General features: G+C 41.4%; 1 protein-coding gene across 1 annotated transcript; it reads right to left on the bottom strand.

Annotated features, from left to right (window-relative positions):
• Positions 1–3,052: 3,052 nt before the first annotated feature.
• Positions 3,053–22,732, bottom strand: LOC114465664 (teashirt homolog 3). The gene is given in 10 exon segments (XM_074783806.1): positions 3,053–4,603; positions 4,606–5,568; positions 5,570–5,652; positions 5,655–6,275; positions 6,278–6,424; positions 6,427–6,462; positions 6,465–6,491; positions 6,494–6,548; positions 6,550–7,247; positions 22,292–22,732. Coding segments are annotated over 10 exon segments (3,342 nt in total). The 5' UTR covers positions 22,332–22,732; the 3' UTR covers positions 3,053–3,931.
• Between the last annotated feature and the right edge of the window lie 567 nt (positions 22,733–23,299).

The following is a 23,299-nucleotide window of genomic DNA, read 5'->3' as shown; positions in this document are numbered from 1 at the left end:
AATTTCAATTCAACTTTCTTTATATAGCATACAACAATACAATACAACAAAGTAATCTCAAAGCGCTTAAAGCCAGGGTAGGTGATTTTCGAAAGCTAGCATGATTTTGAATGTAGCCTCCCCGACGGCTCCACCTTTACATCCCTCCCCTCTGTGCTCCATCTCACTCACATGCACGAGCACCGCTGCAGACCTCAACTCATCGCTTGTATTGTGTAGAAGAAACTTCGTCATCTCATTCAGCAGTAAGTTGACACTAAACTTTATCATTATATGTTAAAAAATGTGACTAAAAGCTCTGTTTTAAGTCTGTCACTGGTGACACGCTTTGAGTGTGGGCTCGTGCACGCAAGGGGTCGAGAACGAGCAGGGAGACGTGATTGGTCGAAGTTTTTACAGGTTTACAGCTGCTACAGATGACAGATTTCTTCATTCCTTTTTAGAGCACATACGATCTTATTTTCAGTCAGAACATAAAGACATTTTTAACCAAAAACTTAAAAAGTGTATCTGGAGAAAATCGTCTACCCTACCTTTAACAATATAAAATTCATAGTAAGAAAGAAAAAAATTAACAAGATCCACATGAACAAGCATTTAGCGACTGTGGCAAGAAAAAACTTCCTTATTATTAGAGATAGCGATTCTTTTTTTCATCTGATCCAGAATCAATATATTGATCCCTTAATTGAATATTTTACGGTGTAAAGTTTACTTTTGGATACATTTTTTTTCAAAATCCGTAAAGTACTTTGGACCTGCTAACAGACAAGCAAACAAACAAATAAATGCAGCAGAAAATTAAATAAAAGATATCTTTTTTTCCTTGTTGATCTTTTGTGTTCTTTCACAGGCTTCTCTAAAATGTTTCTCTAACTTAATTTATTGATTTACAGAAATGTTGTGTCTGGTTAGTTTACACAAAATGAACAAGCACAACAACAACAACGGCATTCTTTAAGCTGTAAAGACATCCTCTACTTTTTTTTTGGCAGCCATTTTGTTTTTTCTAAATATATAGTCTCTGTCCTCTTCAGCTGTCTGTCTGTTGGCGCTGTCAGCCATTCTCGTGTGATTGGTCTGATGGGCTTGATGCTCATCACTCTGTCAGGCTAGCCTCGCCTTTCATTAGTCTGGGCCCCTCCATCCGCCACACTCGCACAAATCACATTGACATCCAAACTCCTCAGATCCACGAAGCAATTTAACTGATATTCATTATAGGATGACAGAGCTGATGGGTGATCTGTAGAGTGGAGGGGGCTCATTGTCCTCCTATCCTATCTGTCCTGTCCGCCTCCTTTCTTCCCCCTTCACTGCTGACTTTGTTTTAGAAGCATTGAGGCGCATCAGTGTCTATAAACTACCAAACCCTCACAGTAAAGGACAAAAGAACAATGAATAACACATCCCATGTCCTTTTTAATATTGCTACCAAGTACAATCGAGAGGTTTGTGTTTCTCTATGTTAAATAATTGGCTGCAGTGGATCTGCAGCGTTTACACTGTTTTCCGGCAGCCATTATAATGCTCATTCATGCAGAAGTCTAATCATTTAGCCTTCTCCCTCAAGCCGCTCATTAACCCTAAAAGTGTCAACTATCTCATTAACGCCCTCCAACTATCCTCACCTAAAGTCCATTGCCAAGCTTGAGGCATTATCAACACATTTAGTGTTAAAAGAAATTGATCCTGCTGGAGAGATGATTTTATATCTGCAAGGTCTCGGTCAGCGCTGGAAACTCACAAGATATATTCAATAAGGCTCTCCAGCCTTTTTCATTTGCATTATCAATGGCTACCGGCCTGAATCCCATCTTTCAATTATCATCTTTTGTTGAGGGTTTTATTCTGCTTGTCAGATGTGAGTCATCACTGGGTTCTCCCACGTTTCACAAATGTATCCTAAACGTTGAGGGGCTGGGAGCAAGTCTGAGGCGGTAATGAGTTTGTGTGAGAAGACGGGGTCAGGACACAGTGTGTGTGTGTTAATTAATCTGTTCCTGGGTGGGAGGAACTGAAGCGAGATGATGAGATTTAAGAGAGTAAATGGGTGTGCTGCACTCGAGCTGTCCTCCGTTGAGTGAATCGAGCAGGGTTAAAGGCTGGGCAAATGGCCGTCACCATAGTAACCAGATAACTTCGCCAGCCCCAAGTCACTCAGTCAGTCAGTCATGACAAGCAAAGCCTGGGAACATCAAACAGAAAGAACACAGTGTCCCCAAGCATCCCTAAATAGGACTAAAGGTCGATGGATGGAAATCTGAGTTTATGTAACGCTTCATTTTGAACAGAGAACACAGTGAAAAAAAGTTTCTCATTACATGGCACTGAGCCTGAATTGTGACGACTCTGATAGCATCAACACCTGCCAGTAATATTGTTAGATCCAAACGCCTGCTTTGAGGGAATAGCACCTGTCTGTGCATTCTGCGCCACTGTCAGCATGTCTCAGCGCGCGTATATAGGATCAGCTTTATTTTTTCCAAGGGACGGACTTGGAGTCCAGGTGTGTGCCAGATCTGCTGTCTGTGCCCAGGGCTCCTGATGGCATCCAAGCCCCGGTGGTAATCAGCCCACTCTGCCTGCTGTTGTAGCCCGCCTGCCTTCTCCTCCTCCTCCTCGTCCTCCAGTGGCTCGTTTCAGAAACATCTGGTGGTTTGCATGCAGCACACACCACCTGCCAGACGCCTTACAGGCAAGGGCTGCACTCACACCCCACAACAAAGCAACGACACAGAAATCACCAGCAAAACTTGACAAATTCAGGTTGTGAAGACAATGGTACAGGAAAATATGGGACGTTTTTAGCTCCTTGTTAGTAAACATGCATATTCAAGTTTCAAAATAGTGTATTTCCTGGTTTAAAATGTATTCATCTAAAGTAAAAATGTATTCCCTATCTACAAACTTTTACCAAGTCAGGCAAGTAATCATTGGATGTATTTGTATTCTAAAAAACTGCAATTTGTCCATCCTTGCTCTGCTCCTTATCAGTTCAGTATCTCTTCAACCCATGATTTGAAAAAGATGAAGAAACGTTAGTTTTTTGCAGCAGTTAATTAAATTTAATCATAGAAGCACATGGCAATAACATATCTGTAATTTTTTTTATTATCAAATAACGTTTATAAAAACTATTGTGCAAAACAGTCTCCTTTAATCTTCTTCTTCAAAGGCTCTGCACCAGTGGATAGTCGTAGTCCTCTTAAATTAGGAAATATAACAAGTATGCATAATTTAAACAGCAAATATAAAAGCTTCCAACACCTTATATACATTTTTTTTTTTTTTTTTTTTTTTTTATACAAAGACCTGGATTCTAAGTGTCCCTTATTTAATGATGAAGATCAAGGCCGCTTTTTACAATCAGCAAGAAATCCAAAGGCTGTGAAGGGAAAAAGTATAAAAACAAGCAATTTGCTGTTTCATCAGATTTTCTAGAGTTGTTCCAGGCCATTTGGCTGTTAAGTGTTTAAGAAATTAACAATTTAAAATCCATTAAAAAATCTCACTGAAATGGACAGGACTGTACAAATGTTACAGCAATACATGCAGTCTATCAGCAAATCAAAACCAAATGCACCAAATATTAAAATAAATACAATAAAGTCAATATAGTTTCAAGTAACAGCTGACCGTCTAGTCAAAGGATTCACTGTGATCATGAAATGATCTGTTTTTTTAAACCATCCAAAGACAGGCTGAATATGTCCAACATGTACAGTTAACGCTCAAGTGAAGTAGTTATCTCTTGAAATACTTGGAAAACAGAAATGTTTACAGGCCAGGATAATGTAAACACATTGTGCTGACATTTTAAACAGTAGTTCATCTTTGTGCATTATCAAGCTGTTTAACGTTTCACTTCCTCCACGGTAACAGTCCTTCAACATACATGTATTCCGGTATGTCCACTGCTGGGAGACACTCAATGTTTCTCTAGTTCACAGACATACAATAGATGGTCCTCTGGAGACTTCCCATGGCTTTTGCTGAGGTGTAGCTTGATGGCGTGCTTGGTGGCAAACTTTCGGACACAGAGCTGGCAGCGATACACAGACCCATTACTGCTGCGGACATCTTGTGGTTGTAGAGAAAGGACAGACTCCATGGGCACAAGTTTTTCTGTATGATTATGGGAGTCTCTGACAGTCTGTTTGGGGGACAGCTTGGCCAAGTCTCTGATTCTAAAACCAAGGTGAACCTCCAGATGGCACACATAAGCTGCTGGGGTTCTGATCTGTGAGGCACAGTCACTACAGAAGAATAGAGGCTGGCCAGAGTCAAGGTTTTTGAGAAACTTGGTTCTGCCTGTTCTCCTTAGCTGGTACTTGACATTGGCAAGCCAGTGGCTGATGGTTGTCATAGAGAGACCAGTGAAACGAGATATGTGCATTCTTTCCTGTGGGCTGAGGTCATTAATGACATATTTTCCTTCTGAAGTCTGCCTCAGACTCGATGCAAACTGGGCTTGCAGCAGGAGAAGGTGTTGAGGGTTCCAGTTGGAGTGGCGGCCCTTTCGCTTGTGACCATGTAGCGGATGCATCATCATCATCTCTTGGGTTGAGCTCAACACCTCTGGTTTATCTGTGATCCTAGGACCGTGGTGGAGGTTTGGCCTGCATGGTGGGATTGGGTTAAGTTTCTCAACATATCAGAAATATCTGACAAAGCATTTTCATGCAACGGGCTGCTAGAAGTGTACGGGGAAACTACTGTTAGTTTGGCAGGTGTACCCAGAGAAATGGGGGAAACGGAGGAAGCAGCAGATGAGGGTGTTAGGGGGGCTGAACCTATTGAGCCTCTATCATGTTTGCCTTTTGTGAGATCCATTGGTTGGTCTTCACTAGAATGGCTGAAATTAACATCGACGACACCTTCTGTCTTTTTGGTCTGTGGTGGAGGAGCAGCTACAGCTGCCTTTTCGGCCATGCTCTGACTGAGCCTGGACAGCAAGCTCAGGGGATCTTGGTTTGGCAAAGCGGGCTTGGCTGCTTTCCCCAAATGAATGTTCATTACGGACTGAAGAGCACTTAGAGGATTGACAAAGGGCTGCTCTGGAGGAGTATGACCAGTGATAACAGTGGTACTGCAACTCAAAGAAGAGGCAAGATGAGATTTGACTGTAGTTTCCCTTTTGGGCTCTGTTACTGGGGATGCTCTGTCGCTATGGCTTCCCCTGTCGCTATTGGCTGGGGTCACTTCCCTCCATTCCCAAGGTGAATTGGCTTCTCCTCCCTTGTGTGATTCTTCAGCTTCACTACTACAGGAGGAGGGATGATTCTCCCTCTTGGGGGATATTTGTTTTACTCGTTGCTCCACTTTAGCTACTTTTTCAGTCACTTTTTTCACTAAGTCCTCTATTGCCTGGAAGTTGTTACTGGGAAATGGAGAAGATTGACTAAGAGGAGGGGAAATTAAAGGTTGGTTTTTAGCAAGGGAGGACTGGGTTACATCGCCCCCATTAAAAATGAACTTGATTTGTGAATTCTTTTCCATGCTGCCTTGTTGGAGCTTGAGGGCACTTGGAAACTGGTAGGCTGCATGAATGCTAGGATAGCCCCCCCCAGCTAGGATTCCCACTCTGGGCCTTGTTAATGGCAGACGTCACAGTGTTTTCCAATGATTTAAGAATATCAAGACCCCCTTAGGGCTCTCTTTTAGGTCCTCTTCGGTTAGATAGTTATACTTTGAAATGTCATATTTTTCCTCAGTCTCAGAATCCACCTCTTACTTATGCTGGACACCATCTTGATCATCATTTCTAATAGCCTCTTGATTAGTGCATTCCTCCTCAACCTCCTCCTTCTTGATCTCTTTTAGAGATGGAGACATGGCAGGAGGTGTGGAGTTGGTTTGGAGTGGTGGAGGGGAAAATGTGGAGGGAGCAAGGAGTACAGATTGAACTCTCTGTTCAGGGGGTGTGGAAACCCTTACAGGTTTTGGGGAGGTGGCCTCAGGAAGTGTTTTGATTCTCTTTCCAACAGAGCTTGTCACTCTCAGAAAATGTCCTGTCACCATCATGTGGGTCCTCAGCTCTTGGAGAGTATTGTGGGAACTCCCACACTCCATACACTTCAGGATTTGAAATTTGTTGGACTCAAACTGCCAAGCATAGCTAGCACCATTCTGGTGGCCATAACGTGTATTAGGAGTTGTGTAGGGGCTGGAGGAGGCTTTCAGAGAAGGCTCGCTAAGGTCTGCCTGTGGATTTTTTGTTTTAGGTGTTCCTTCCCGAGAGCGAGGTGAGGAAGTGAAGTCTAACCCTACAACTCCTTTTTCTTAGAAGACATGATTTTAGCTGCCACAGGGGCCACTGGCTCTTTAAGAGGCACTTTTTGATAGTGTTTGGTTTTGATCATGTGGACACTGAGATCTTGAAGGGATTCAAAGGAGTGACCACAATACATGCACTTTAAACTTTCTGAGCATCCTCCTTCCCTTCCATCTCTAACAGGATCGCTTGCGAGGTTTAGACCAGCGCTTGAGCCACCACCTGCTTTGTCCTGGTTGTCGTCACGGTAGTGGCCTGTATCATTCATGTGAAACTGTCAGTTCAACCAAGGTGTCATAAGCAGCACTGCAGCCCTTACAGCGAAATTTACTGGCCCCAGTGAAGATAGAGCCAAACAGCTTTGGGTTTTGTCTGTGAAGTTGGACCGTACTAAAGAGGCTTGGCTCTGATGGAACCGAGTGTCTGCTTTGAGGAGGTTGCTGTTGTAGCGTCTTTGCCACTGCAGATTGGTGCCAGTCATAGCTACCACTGCTGCAGCTACTACTGCTACTGGTGCTGTTGCTACGAGTTGGCTTCTCTGGTGGTGCCAAAGCCTGTGTATGCACAGGTGCAGAATTTATGTTTAGTGGAGACCATAAGGGCCCAGTGAGAAAGCTAGAGTAGATAGCTTTCATTTGTTCTAATGTGTCCATGCCTATTGGAGGTGTCTTTGCTTCTGCATTCAGAGATGACGCACTAGAGTTACCTTCAACTTTACTGGAAGGGCTCTCAAAGTCTGAGAGGTGATCACTGGTGTCACTCACATGTGAATCACTGTCCATCTCCTGCCCTGAGAACTCTGTGGCCTCAGCTGATTCCTGATCACATGGTTGCTCTTTGGCAGTCCCTGTTCCTTGCTCAACAGACCCGTCTTTCATGGCAAGGTCATCCTGCGGGGCTGAGGGCAGGTCATCTGCTTCAGTTTCCTCTTCGTCTACAGTGGGTTCTGTCACCTCCTCAGGAGAATAAGCTGCAAGGAGAAGACAAAGAGGGTGAGATGAGTTGAATTGTAGGGAGTGAACACGCAATGTTAGAATAACTGGAGAAAAAGTTTCCCTGCTATGTGTGCCCGAGGACTCCCAGGGATAAATGAGCCATCTGTGTGGGAGCCTTTAAAGCTGAGCTGAGAAATTACAGTCATCCCATTTCACCTCATCAACCGTTGAGGTGTTATTTTCCTCTAGGCGGGCCTGTATTTATATACTACCCCAGCCACATGGAACTTATGCCTCCCCTCTTTTCATTCCTTCTATTGGAGGAAAACAAAAAAGAAATATCTTGGCAAAAACATAATGCACCATTTTATTTATCTCAGGGCGCAACAGCTTGAAATGAAAACTAAATCTGAAATTAATGAAGCCCAATCTCACTGTGGCATTCTCCTCTGGGGTAATAAATGAGTTGGATCAACCTCCATCTGTCAGTTAATATGTCTGACGCCTCTTCATCTGCCTCTTCTCTGATTATACACACACACACACATACACAAAGACACACACACACAGAGCATATCTTGAGAGTTTCAAGAAAGAGACGTTAGTGTTGATGTGCTGAGCAGACATCCCACAGTGTCATCTTGAGAGTTTATTACACTTTATTAATAATATGTTCATATCTGGAAGACAATAGTCAATACTTCTTTTTCAGATCCAATTATCAATGCTGATCAGGGTCCAAACAGCTGGTAAATGTCTATCAATAAAGTTTTCAAAGAAAAGTGATGAACAATGTGCAGGAACAAGTACTGATAGGATGACAAGGAAAAACATGAAGCAATGACAGAGAAGACTTCCTACAAGTTGGCGATACAAGTGACCTATCAAGAGACTAAAGACGTGTCACTTTAGATGTCCACTTCTCACGTCAACAGAGTTTCTAAATACATCCATGCACGTGTGATTTATTGGGCCATTCATATTTACAAAAACCTAAACTTGTCTATCTTCCACACTAAAAACTACGCACCAATGTCAGAACTCCTTCTGTCGCTCACTTCCGGAGCTCATCTGTAAAGCTATTGGATAACCTGAGGCCAAAGGCACCATGGACAAAATTCTAAATCAAGACAGATGCCAAAGATGAAACTAGGAATACAGCATTGCTTCAAGTATAAAACACAGAAGGGTTTGTTGATATGGAGACAAAGGAGCTAACCAAAACTCACTGTGACTAAATTCTTTATTTCCCCAAACTGCCCAATGCACACATATCCAATCTAAACAAAAATGTCATAGCTGAAATAACTCTCATTTCCCATGCTAACAGCCAATCTCTAGGCAGCCATGCGGCTGGCGCTGGTCTGATTTGGGCCCTGGGGGCACAGTCAGCAGGCAACCCTACAGAGAGGCTGCCTAATGGAGACCTGACAGGTGCGGCCCACTCTCCGTCCTCCCGGAGATTTGGTTTGTCACTGGGTATCCATTACCTGCCATTCTCCACTGATAGGCTCCGACAGGCCTGATCAAAAGATGTCGTCGGGCCCCAGTCCGCTTGGCACTCAGTGGCATGTCGTTTGTAAAAAGGGCCAAGCAGGGTGTAAATAAAATTACATGATCACTTCCCCGGCCTCTCATGTTCTGGACACAATTATGATAATGTGAACGTGGAGGGGAGGGAGGGGCCTTGGAATAAAAAGGAAACAGACAAGGACGTAAATCGCTCACACGTGTACATAAGTACAGTGGTGATTGCTTTTTTGCTACCGGAGCTGACGTGATGTTCCCATAAACATACACACATTCATACATATTTCTGTTGTTTACTTACTCAGATTACGATTTTAAAGAACGTTTTTGGCCAGAATCAGGCACTATTTGTGTTCGTAGGCTGTCACCTTAAATCAGGCACACCGGTCTCAGGTCATTTTTCTCTTTTACAACAACAAAGAATTCCAGTTGTTGTTTTTGGATAATACTGTCAGTATATTTTACCCAAATATTAGTCATTTTGTGACATTCCTACCAATCTGCTGAAGCTCCAACATGGACAAGAGAGCATGGACAAATACTATGGGTAGTCACTACAATGTTCTTTCTTATGCAATATTAAGACTGCAATATTTCTTATGCAATATTAAGGTTTTAACATGATTGAGCCTTTTAGATTCTACTTTTAAATCCTGAGATTTTTAAAAAAAATTTAAATTCTATTCATGACTACACATCTTTGCTGCTGCCTGATTGACAGATTACTGGCAACGAGATTTAATTGTATTGTCTTACCAGTGCAATGACAATAAATCCTCTATGTATCTTTTACTGGACTTCTTCCTTGCTTTAACGTGGCATTTGATTTTCAAATTAATGGCACTATGGCCTTATTTGTTATTGTTCATTTATCATTAACGGCAAGTTACACAGAGAAGAAATGAGGAGTCCGAGAGGCCCAGCTATAAAAACCTATACATTAAATTCCTGCTCCCAGGCAATTTAAAATGCAAAACAAAAACCATTATGTCTGAGCACTATCTGTTAATTTAATCCCCAATGACTGATAATCCATCACACAAGGCGACAACCACATCCAATTATTCTCCCTGCCTTGACTGACAACAGAGGTGATTTATCAAGCTAATAAAAGGTGATGGGAGTATAGAGGCTCTCTTAGAATAAATTATGATTATTATGAATACAACAATACACTTGGATTCAGTCTTAACTAATATCTAAGCATATGGTGCAGGGGCAATGTAGAAATTTTACTCAGTGTGTGTGAGAGAGTCAAAAAAAGTGTGTGAATGTGTGTGGGTCCTTATAATGATAAACCAAGCTGATGCCATGTGGAGAAAAGACAAGAATCATTAGGTCCCATGAGTGATTCCTTTGAGGGGGTGGTGGAAGGGTGGAGAAGAAGAGTAGGAGGTGCACACACAGAATCAAAGTCTCAGTCACAGCTCATACAGAAATAGCAAAAATGAATTCACACAAATATGAGCAGCAGGTCTCATATGCTAAAACGTACCTTTCACCTTAACATATGTGGCCTTCCAACACCCCCCCCTACACACGTAATTACAAATAAAACCAGTCAATCGGTTATGACACCGCTCTATCTACACCCAACAACATACACACAAGTGCACTCGTAGTACATGCAGATGCAAGTGATGAAGAAAGACAGGGACATTTTGGCATGCAAGAGGCATTCCTGTGGAGTATCATTTTCATAAACATCAGGGCTGCAGACGAGGAGGGAGAGATCATCTGATAGAAATACTGCAGTGTTGCTCTGACAATCGAGAACAACAGAGAACGCGGGGACAGAGGGCGATCGAGCAGCTCAAAGCTTAGGCATTCCCTGTCTTTCTCCCTATCCGTCTACTTTATCCTGCCCTGTTGAATATTTCTATTTAAATTCTATTGGTGTTACATTATGAAAGAAACTTTTTACACGATGTCCTGAGTTTTTACGCACCGTGAATATACAGTATGTTAGGATGTTATCAGGGAAACAAAATCAAAAACATCTCCAGTGAACATGTGAGTATCAAGTCTTAGTATAGATCTACACTTCAAATCTTTTCTCTTTCTAATTCATCCATATTTGGTGGAAGCACTCCATTAGTCACATCACATCTAGCAAGAGAAAGGTAAACAGAATGTGTCACTGAAAGCTTAACCCGTGTCTCACCAAATGACTGCTTTGGTCGAAACACAACCTCGCCAGAACCCAAAGGGGACATTGTGTTATTATTACAATGTGTCATCTGTTTATGCACCAAAATAGTGTGATGTGAACATATGAGCATTAACATGATTAGACAAATCCCTTGATTGTTATTATTTCTGAAAACATCGAGAGAGGCAATCTCTCTAAACCAATATTCTGTACTGTAATTGCTAGCTAGTAGGGGTGGGACAATACACAGAATTTATGATACGATACAGTAGACGACAATGGGCTCGTGATAATGATGTGTGATATTTTTGGAAAGGAAAAAAGATCCAAAAAATTGCAGTCGAAAAAAAAAACCCCATGCTTCTATGTAACTTAAATTCTGGACATACACCCTGTATGACCTTTTCCACTCAATAGGAAAATGACATTTTTCCTTTACTAGTAGTTAGTATGTGAAGAACCATGGTTGTAATAGACATGGGTGTACATTTGGAAGGGTCTATAATTTTTATAGAAAGGAATAAGAAGAAGAGTTAATTCAAAAGAATGTGTTTTATTCTATTTTTTATTTATTTATTTTTTCTATAGTAAATAACGTCATTGGTCACAATCCAGTTACAGAGGCAAGGCAAGGCAAATGTATTTGTATAGTGCATTTCATACACAAGGCAACTCAATGTGCTTTACATGATCAAAAACTGCAACAGAAAACGTTTAACAGCTTAAAATCAATAAGAACATTAAAATTCGGCAAAAAACGTTTAAATTACATCAACAACAACGTGACCAAAAATCTCCCTCTCAATCATACGCAGTAGAGAAAAGAAGGGCCTTTAACTTTGATTTAAAAATGTTCATATGTGATGCTGACCTCAGCTCAGTTTGTTCCACTTCTTTGCAGCATAACAACTAAAAGCAGCATCACCATGTTTACTGTGAGCTCTGGGCTCCACTATCTGACCTGAAAGGATACAGTTAAACACTGGGTAGACTGAGGATGTTGTCTCCATGGGTGGTCTTCAAATTTTTCCAAAAGTTTGATGTTGCACAACAGGAGAAAAGGAGAAACCTTCCTCCCACAACTAATGATTGAAACTGGGTTTTGTCATAAAGATAACTGTGATTGATACAATAAAGCAGTTATATATACATATATTTAAAAAAAAAAGTGTAAATGTGACCTGCAACAGCTATTTAAATGTTAGTTTTCAAACAGTAAAAGGATGGTCTTAAAATGTTGTGCAACCTGTTACGTGCGATTTGACATGCACACAGTGTTTTTTTTGATGAAATCTGTTCATCTTAAACAGTCGCAGTCACTCAGCGGGAGACTCTTACAGACAGGATACAGCTCCAGAACTCGATGGGACAGGAAGTGAACTCGGTCTCAATTAAAAAAAAAAGAAACATTTCAACAAGCAGACATGAGCACACGCACACACGCGCACATGCACACCCACACACGCTTTATCATTGTTTAGTATCCTCTTGTGATTCCCAGAAGAACAAAACTTTAAATAGATGAGGAAAAACTCAGCCCTAAAACAACCTCATTATGTCAAAAAAAAGCTGGCGATCTGCAACACATCTAAAATGCCTTTCTTGTGTACTCAATCAAACTTAGTCCTCCCCCACTTTTCCCTTTGATCCAAATAAGCTGGCTGCACGTCCCAAAAAGTTAAAAAGTAACAGGTGATTTGTGGCCTTATAAATTTAACAACGCCTTACACAATTAGCTTTCTTCAGACGTGAACGTTCTAGGTTTGAAACCCATAGCCGCAACAACAGGGGTGTTTATCTTGGCTATCATGCTACAAGTAATCATGGATGTCTTTGTCAGTCAGTTTTTTGTTTGTGTGTGTTCTCTACCCCCCGATGGCTTTATGAATGCATTGTGTCCGCCGATTGTAGTGCAGGATGTGTGATATGGGAGATGAGAAAAACAGACAGATCTTTCTGGCCCGAGGCAAAGCTCAGGGCTGAACCTTGTCAAAGAACGTAGTCGGTGGAGAAAGCGTGTAAGGGAATAGCCTCAGTCGTGCTTGTTGTGTTACGGCTGAGCCTCTAAGCTGCCAGCTGCAAATACAAACCTTCCAGACTCGATAAATGCATCTACTTTATCTGACATGAACCAAGCACCAAAACACACAAAGGCTTCCTGAGGCCTATCCTAATATTGATGATAACAAGGTGACCATTCTCATAAAGTCATGGTTTACAGCAGCTACAGAATTAAGGAAAAAAAAAAGAAAGAAAAAGGAAATAAAACCCAGACAAAAAAATTACAAACTCAGTGGAAACTATTTCCATTTCCACAGGTGCAACAGCGATGCAGAGAGGAGGACAGGGATGTCATAAGGACACTCTATTCCAAGGGTCGCCAACATGGTACGTGGGACCCGCATGGACCAGGTGAGGGTCTGTTCTAACAGAAGCTCTATTGTCACCAGAGCTCGGACTAAAATCGCATTTACTTTCAAACTCACAAAGACAAATACAGATGTAGATGGAGGTAGTGCTTAATAGAACTAAATACTGCTGCACTTGACAAGTTTTTCTATTCAATCACGTGTCAAACTCAAGGCCCGGGGGCCCATTTCAGCCCTTTGGAGCATCCAATTCGGCACGCAGGAGAAAGTAAAAATGACAATGATAAAAACATGAATCATTATGAAAATGAAACTTAATTTTTGCAGATGCTCACAATTTTCCCGGAGCTTATATCACATGATTGCAGTAATTTATAATGTTACACTCAAAATTCTTACAAAATCCTTTAATTTTTCTCAAATTACAACATAAAAATTCCCTGAATTAAAAAGAAATTGGTCACAAAATCCAGGAAATTTAAAGTGAAGATCGTGTTGGGACTGATATCTATCACTTAGTGTTTGGATATTGTCGTTTTTCACATATTTTGTATATTATGTACATGTAGAAGTGTAAACTAGGGCACGATAATCTTTAAACTAGTAGTTTTCCTGCATAAAATCTGTGGCCCTCTTGAGATCAAGTTGCTCTGCATTTGGCCCCTGAACTAAAATTAGTTTGACACCCTTGTTATAAATCAACCATCTTTAAATGTTAATTTTTAACTAGAACATTGGGACAAACGCAGATAGTGTCGCAGATAGGATTTAAAGATGCAGCAAATTTGGTGTTTAAATTGTGATTAGACGACATTTTTAAATTGTACAAACATGTTACATATTTTATGATTACTTTAAAGTTGTTAATTAGTGGCTTGTATAATAGAAACATGACAATTTCCTATGAAATGTATTGAAAATGAAACAATTGCTTAAATTAAGAAAATGAAGCGTTGCATGTTAAAACTTAAACATTTCCTACCTTATTAAGTTACTGCTCGTCCTCCTCATCTTTTTGTCTCATTAAAAGTGAAAGCGTAATATTTTAGTATTTAGAAGTGTATATCACACTGGTAGCCCGTCGGATCATTCAGTACCTTTGAGTTTCAGAAATGTTGGTGACTCGTCTTGTCAGATCTTAGTTCATCAACTTCCTCCACCTGTCCCCCTTCTTCATTCATTCATTCATTCTCCGTGTTTTAGTCTCTGCTCTCGGGTGAAGTTTAACGTAGAAGAGCTGCTACCTCAAATTTGTTAAGGCCTGAAATAACGAGACTGTTAAAAGGTCACCAAGCTGTTTGATTAGGGCAAAGCATAAGAACGGGGTGATGAAAGAAGAATCAAATATAACGCTAGAATAACAAAGGATTCTGGCACAAGGTTGACTTTTAAAATCCTTATTAAATGTTAAAACTGAACTCCTACACTTCTTACACATCTGCTTGGAAACGCATAAAAATGACTAAATACAAGTATTAATTGAAAAAAGTGCAAGAACTTCAGTGATATCTGTTAGAAATTCTGTTTTTTGAGCAACACACAGCGTATTTTAGCCAGTTATTATTACAACAGAACGACTGTCTATTTCTCTGTTAAGGCGGTTGAAACAAATATGAAATTGTTATACAAGTCACAATAGGACAGGAGTTTAATAGTCGATGACTACTTTGGTGCAACTGTGGGATGGAGACTGTTTTTCTATTTTTATGTGACCTTAACTTTCACTTAAAATAATATGAATGGCTGATGTTTAATTTGTGCTAAGGGTACAAGGTAAAGGAGAAACCCGTCCAATACACAGCTTCAGCAATGATTGCCTAGCAACGAGGAAGTGATGGACACAGCCTGAAGATGGATGGCCACCATAAATCACAGTACAGGGCGTTGGAGGAGGAGGAGGAGGAAAAAGGAGACGGAGAGAAGAAAACGAGTGGAGGTCCAAAAACAAAACAACATTTTTCTCCCCTCTTTCCTCCAGAACTGGCCTTGCCTTGACCTCTCCCTGTACTTTTATTCATGATTGTTGGGAATGATCTTTAGATACTCGCGGGCAAAACTCAACTGAAACTTTGAGGATCATTCCAGGAACCTATATTGGATCCAATTGATCATCTTAGTCTGTATATTTGCAATAAACTCTATACAAGCTCGATGTGCCCTGCGGCAACTGAAGTTTTCTATTCCATGATTCCCCCAACTTTTTAAAGATGACAATGATGACAGACTATACCTTCCATAAAGCAACCCTTCAGGCAAGGCAATCTGGGTAGTGTAGTTGCGGGATAAACATCCCTGGGCTATCTGATTATGGCATACTGCTGCGGCACTGGTATCTAGTAACACTCAGAGAGAGCGCTCAGCCATCCATCACACTGTGAGTGTCTGTCTAAGGCTTTCCACCCTGCTTCTTCTCGTCCTGGCTCTCCAGTTACAGCCATACACGGCCAGCCTAAATAATATTCTACGTGATAAATGGCACTATAAGCCTGGTATCCATCATTAATCTGATTTTTAAAGAAGCATTCATCTTGGAGAGAGCCTGTTAGGGCCACGGGAGAGCAGAGCAGTGTGGGTTCATTCGGAGGCCACACTGCTGAATGAGTGATACCTGTCAGGCCTGTTCATCAGAGAGCCACACACACACACACACAAATGCACGCACGCACACACCATATGGTCAAATGCTCATAAACACACACACTCCTCTGCAGTGCCTGTGTGTGTGTGTGTGTGTGTGTGTGTGTGTCTGCTCTGCATGAATTGGGAGTAAACAACACTAACGCACTTCGTCAGAGTTGTGTACTACTCACGCAGCACATTTCTTCGCTTCATTCAGACATCTAGAGATGTGTCATGGAAGAAAATTCTGTCACTCATCAAAACACAACTCAGAGTAACTCAATCCTGCCAGCCATGTAGAGAAAGAGAGAGAGAGAGAGAGAGAGAAGAAGAAAAACTCCCCTCCCCGACGCTTCGGCTCAAGAGTTGCGGGAAAGTCGCTCTTCCCAGGAAATAAAACTTGCTCTTACACACAGAAGACAGTTTTTGTGTGTCTCTCTTGCCAACTCTGCGTGTCACACTCTGTCTCTTTGTGTCTCTCTGTCCACTTTCTGCCTTATTTTCCTCCCTTTCAGTCTGTCTTTCTTTCCCTCTATAGCCCCTATCCACCTCCCTTCTCTGTGTGTCTGGTAAAGCCTGTTTGATAAATGACACACGTCACTGTGTCAGAAGCGAAGGGTGGGTCAGTGATAAATGACTCTGTTGAAAAGGAAATCGGCTCTCTGGCATGGCTGGGCTATTCTCCTCATGGATTGGGTTTCAGGACCCCTGAAGACCAGAGCAGTTCAGTTTCCTCAAAAAGCGCCACACATCCCACCAGGCGCTGACGTACTCTGGGTGTGTGTGTGTGTGTGTGGGGAGAGGTGGGCTTGGATGGATCCAGCCTGTCCCAATTGTCGCCACAGTGCAGCTGCATCTATCACAACAACGGTGGGACTATTTTTATAGAGAACTCCGACTGAGTTCCCTGATAGCTGTCTGGGCTAAAAAACACATTGAAATGGAGGAGGAGTGGACGGCTAACTGTTTTTCTGTTTGTGAGACCACTTCAGCACTTACACTCCTTTTTTTTTTTTTCTTTCCCTCAGCAGCCCAACCCTATGGCTTGACATCTGGCAAGTGAGCATTAAATAGAAGCAAAGGCCTGTTTCTTCTCTTCATTGGACCTAGTGTTTTTCTCTCCCTCGCCCTCCTTTTTTCCTTGCTCTTACACAGAATCTGTCAGTCTCTCCCTGGCAGGTTGGCACCATTATCACGACACAGGCAGGATTTATGGTGTCGAGGCCGATGGCAAAAACAAAAAGACGTCTGTCAATACCTGTGGGAAACGCTCAGTCAGCCCCCCCCCCACCCGCTGGTGTTCACAGCTTCATTAGGTGTGTACTTATCAGAGACATAGATCACAGACGTGACTAAACTCCACCGGAATCCAGACTTAGGACTTTCTTTAGCAAAGAGGCATTGGTCTGGCTCACGCCTGCAAACAAAGCTAGAGGGGGCGTAGTGTTGTTACAGTAGCACTGTCAGTATGTGCACAACAGACACAAGTTCAGGCCTTAACTAGAGCTTCCCCTGCTGCTACTGTAAGGGCACGACCTTTACACGCTTAAAAAACCGGAATGGAGAAGCATAGCATTATTTTCGTCAGTTAGGTGAAGAGCAAATTACATTATGTCCCCAACACATAGAGGTTATAAAGGCTACTATTTATTTTATTGGTTTGTCTGAATAAAAACACACACACACACACTAACGTACAGTGTCAGTTTTTTCTTTTTTTTCCCACTATAAATTTTCTTCATAGCTTTCGTCGACTACATTTTCTCAATAGTCACAATAACAAGACTATGACTTACAAATGTATTGTAACAATGTGTCAACAGACAACAATACTACCTGCTCTACTACTATATATGTCCATATTTATATGTATCCTTCATATTTATTATTATCATTATTATTATTATTATACTGTTTCTGGTTTGTTTTGTTTTCTTCTCACCACCCACCAAGAAAATTTCCTTGTATTGTCTAAAAACTCTACTTGGCAATAAAACTAATTCTTAAGAAAAAAAAAAAAAAAAAAAAAAAAAAAAAGCATGTAAACAAAAACTACATCAACATATTTATTAACTTATGAAAAGAAAATGGGACAAAATCCAATCAGAAGGGAAAAGCATCCAATCAAAACTACTTTTGTTGCTTGGAAGGCGGGACAAGTCGGTAAGTGATCCAATAGGAAGCGAGCCGATTGTGGTCGCTTACATAAGACGGCTCATGTGGGCTAACACATCATCACATCAAATCAGTCTGTGTGTATTTAGAAACATTATTAATATCCCATATCAGGACGATAAATGGTAATTGAAGAAGCATAAACTCTTATGCTTTATATTTTAGTATCTAGTGCTAAAATCTCAATGTCACTAGGTTTACCAAAACTATAACCAAAATAGTCCTGATGGCTAAATTCTGACTAAAACTATGTTGCATTTAAGTTAAGAGACCGTGACTTAAACTGAATTAAAATGTGCTGTCAAAATGAACACTGTTTACAAACGCACATAGTGGCCACAACATTAAAATAACTAATATTTGTGCGTTCACAGCCTCGTTGACAGAAAAAGCGAGAGAAAAGTGATGTGTGCCAATCTGGCTCCTGAGATGCTGAGCGTGCAGGAAGTAAAACCAGCTGCTGGGATGTCCAGTCCAAATCAGACAAACATCCTCACCTTTTTCTCCCTCTGTGACAAAACTGTGAGTCACACCGACTCCAACAATAACAAACCAACGCCACATTTAGAGCAGAGACACGGGAAGGGTAAACCGTGCACCGACACATTCCAACGCCTTGGACTCTGATGGAACAGCGTAGGAATTCCACTAATAATTAAAATACACTTCTTCTCTAAACATTATCTTAACTGGTTATTTCAAGTTTCTGAACCCGTTTTAACAACTTCCAGAAAGTTTAATCGTTAAGAATAGGACGATATATATCATAAAACAAGAAATCGCCCAATTGCTGCCAGAGGTTGTTGACGTGCTAATATTGTTGAAAAAGATCAATCTGGAATGTGTAGACTGCTATAGTTTGCTTTTTTTTTTTTTAAATAAAGTTTTTCAGTCTCTGCTTTTAGGTTCTATTTACAGAGTGGACATTTTGGCCCTTTAAATATGAAAAAATGCATCTTAATTTTGTTTCTGTTTATTTTGGATTCACTTGAGTTGAAAAGGTTAGACCTAGAGCAGTGGTTCCCAAACAGGGGTACATGTACCCCTAAGGGTACAGGAGCAGGTTGCAGGGGGCAGTCGGAAAGACTTAACAATTCATTTAAAAAGAATCAGGAAATGTTCCTAGTTGCTTTTGTGGCAATATTTTTTGGACAAATTAACCACAAACTAACAGCACTCCTATTTACATAGGAGTATTAACTATTGGAATAATCAAATAAAAGTTGCATTGGTATTTAAATTAAATAAATAAATCAACGTTAATTTTCACTCCTTGTTTTTAATTTGTAGATCAAGCTTTAGGAGCCAATGTTTGAGTTTAGTGTTTAGGAGAGCCCGCTGTTCCACAAATTAAAAAGAATATAAAATTAGGAAGAGGGTACTTATTAGGCTTGAGCAATATATCGAGATTCAAGATATATCAATATAGAAAATTACAATATCGCCTATATCGTAATATTTTTTAATTTATAGGTTATTTTGTATTAAAAATACTTGTTTTGGGAGTTGCTGATTGTGTTACATCTCAGAACAGCATGAAAAGCACAGTTTGATGGATTTCTGAGTGCGTCCTAACCCAGACCTTCACCTAAACCAGCCACACTACAGAACTCACTCACACATGCTGTCCCTTCTCGAAGAAAAAGCCAAAAGTGGCACATATTGTGCAGCTGTTAATAAATGGGCCTGTGTGGCATTTTTCACGAGTACATATGACCTAGAATTGTCTTTCTGGTAAAACTTTTTGGATTTTAAAATATCAAGAATTATATTGTATATCGCCAATTTGAAAAAAAATATTGAGATAAGAGTTTTGGTCCATATCGCCCAGCTCTAGAACACGAGACAGAAAAGATTGGGAACCACTGACCTAGAGTAAGTTTTTAACTATGTCCGGAGTTTATTAAATAAAAGCAGGGTTATTTTTCAAACTGCATTTTTTGTTGTTGTCTTTTTCCCCGTACGGTTATCGCAAACCAAGTATCGTACACCGCCCCAGCCCTACTAATGGTCCTCCATGGAGGAAAGTGGTGTGTGTGTGTGTGTGTGTGTGTGTGTGTGTGTGTGCTTCCACAGTCTCATGTTTGCTGGGGCTGTTTACGTGGCCCAGCTGCCCCTCGATTGTTAAGAGCACTCAGACCTGACCCAGGTACACGAGCTCCATTTGTCACCTGCAGCAGAAAATTGAGTTACAGCACAACCAAAGGGCGAACGGCTCTCTGTAATATCAAGTTGATTACATCAAAGTGGTGGCAAACCTCATTGGGTTGGGCACCCCAAGCTTGTCATCTCCAATCACAGAGCCTGTCAGGACTCCATCAGCCTTACGGCTAATTGGACCATCGCTAATGAAGCAGGAGAAACAAGTTTTTCTACTGTGGAGAGAGAGAGATACACCCTCTTCGACAGGATGGAAGGAGAGAGAGAGAGAGAGAGAGAGAGAGTGTGTGTGTGTGTGTGACAAACAATGATAGTGTAAAGCTGGATAGAGTGTGTTTGTATGTGTGTGTGCGTGTGTGAGGGGGGTAGATTTTTCATGCAAGTCTCAAGGTTGCAGTGGGCTGACTCTCCCCCTAAGTCCCTAATCAAGGCCCATCATCTGTCATCCTTTTCTTTGCTCTCTCTATCACTATGCTCTGTGCTGCAATCAATTCATCATCACCCTTTGTGTGCCACTGAACAGTTGACAACTTTATAACTTGCAGCTGCACGGGCTGACTGACAGGGGTTGGAAGGGGAGCATGGTTTAAAAAAAAAAAAAAAAAAAAAAAAATAGGAGAAGAAGAAGTAGAAGAAATGAAAAGTTGAATGAATGAACAAAAGCTCAATTTGAGGGAGGGAGAGAAAAAAAAGTTGTTTTCTAAAAACACTAAACGATCTGTATTACAGCCTTTTATTCGCCATTGTCAACAGGGAATAAAAGTCTGTAATAATAAAAGGCAGCAGAGAAGGAGAGAGTGAGAGAAGATGGTGGAAAAAAAAAAAAAAAAAAAAGAAAGCCCAACATCCTTCTCACTGATCTGAAATCAGAAAGCTTTCAGTCATTCTTTATGTGCTCCCTGCGGCCACTCTGAGCCAGTGAGCATGTACATTAGGGCTGGGGCATTTTTGATGAAATAAAAGCCCAGGCCAGCTTATGGCTAAACAGAATGGGAGCACTCACTCAGCCTGTCTCTGATTGACCATTAAAGCCATTGATGAATGGGCCTGTCAGGGGAGAGACAATTAAATCAAACATGAAACAAAGCCGTTGTGACGGCCTGGTCTGACAGAGCAAACCCATTCCTCCCCTCCATTACATAGCACACGGCTCCTTTTACAACCCCGACCCACTCCTCCCGCCTTCTCTACCCACTCTGTGTGTGTGTGTGTGTGTGTGTACAAAGTGAACAAGAAAGCATGTGCATATGGTAGTGTGATGTTCTCTGTATAAAGTGTGTGTGTGTGGTAGCCACTTTGCCCCCCCCCCCCTCCTCACTCCCTCCCTCCTCCTGTAACTTTTTTCATGAGTCACTTGATCACCAGTGATACCCTGTGTGTGTGTGTGTGTGTGTGTGTGTGTGCGTGTGAGAGAGAGAGACAGACAGAGTTTAAAAGTACACAAGGCCTTTCAAAGTGGTTGAAAACGTGACGTCAGAGGCTGCAGCAGCACATGGTGGGAAGTGATTTTCTGATGCAAATGGTGAAGGATCTGATCAAAGCCGCGTGACAGCCAATCAATCAACCGTCAAATCCGACATGGCAACTGTCGATTATGGCTCCTTCCAGTCCACAAACTCCCCATTGTCTGCTTTCAACATGTTTATTTAATTCTAAGAAAGTAGAGGTGTTTTTGTGTGTGTGTGTGTGTGTGTGTGGTCAGAAGTTATGCGCACGGGTATCGAATGCGCACAAAGCGTCGGTACATCAGGGACACGGAGCCGTTCTCACGGTGTACAGTGAAGCTCGTGGCTCAGGTCGGAAGTTTGGAGCAATAGGAAGTGAAAGTTTCGATGGAGAGATTACGCACAAACTGCAGCTGAGGTATGGGAATGAAAGGAAAGGTATAGCACCGTTACTAACAGGTCTAACAGGAGTGACAAATACACTGTCTGTCACAGGGTAAAAAAAACCACTCCAAACGGAAACGCAGTGACCATAAAGTAGCCTGAGCTCCACCACACAACCACCAGTGAACCCGTTTTTTTTTTTTTTTTTTTTTCTACGCGTAAACACAGTTGGAGACACCACGTACCTGCTGCGCGCTTGGGCGCTTCTTGTTTCCTCCGCGGCATTTTTTTTTTGTTTTTAATCTTGTGGAGATTTCCGTGAAAATCCTGCTTTTGTTTAATCTCACACGGCTGCCCGTGATCCTTTCGTCGTATCCGGGAAGATCCACCTCCAGTCAGGGAAGACTCACGCCTTCGTGTCGTAAACTGCACAACATCGGGTTGTCCGATGGAAGAAGAAGAAGAAGAAGAAGAAACTAAAAATCATGACTGCGGAGCGACAGCCTGCGGTGAGAGTCAGATTATGATATAAATAAATAAAAAATAAAAAAAAAAACAAGGAAAGGGGAGGGTAACGTTAATGTTTCTTGATGCGATCGCGTTACAAATGTCGGCGGTGATTGCCAGCGTCCACCACGGCTGGGTTGCCTAGTCTGGCAACAGACAAAGTTGAGGGAAGAGATGATCGCGTCACTCACAGCAGGAGAATGGGCAAACCCACCGCTCCGTTAACTCTTTACGCGTCAGAGAGGGGCGGTCATTGCACCTCCCACCACCACCACCACCACCACCACCCCACATCCCCACAGGATCAAACTCACAAACACACCATTTACACCATTTACCTTCACCCCCACCATGGTGATTATGTACATTTGTCATGGACTAAAAACTTTAGTTTAGTTTTTGATTTTTATAAAAACTCACACTTGATCCAGGTGGTTAGATTTGTATTATTTTCTCTATATTCAACGTGTATTTAGAATTCCTAAATTACTGTAATAATTTGCAAAAGTTACAAATGCAAATTATTTTAGTATTATTACTTGGTAAAAATATTTTAAAAAAAAGTTTGTCTAAAAAAATAAATACATTAAAATTTTGCTATTATTATTATTATTATTATTTAGAGTAGAATAGAATAGACAGAGTGGTCACCAACATGGTGCCTGTGGCCACCAGGTAGCCCACATAGACCATGTGAGGTGCCCTCATGCAGGAGCTCTCGTCTAATAAATATGATTTAATTTGCA

The sequence above is a fragment of the Gouania willdenowi genome, chromosome 6, assembly GCF_900634775.1.
Source record: "Gouania willdenowi chromosome 6, fGouWil2.1, whole genome shotgun sequence".
Taxonomy (NCBI): domain Eukaryota; kingdom Metazoa; phylum Chordata; class Actinopteri; order Blenniiformes; family Gobiesocidae; genus Gouania; species Gouania willdenowi.
The sequence above is the reverse complement of the archived record's forward strand: the minus strand, read 5'-3'. Positions and strand labels throughout refer to the sequence as shown.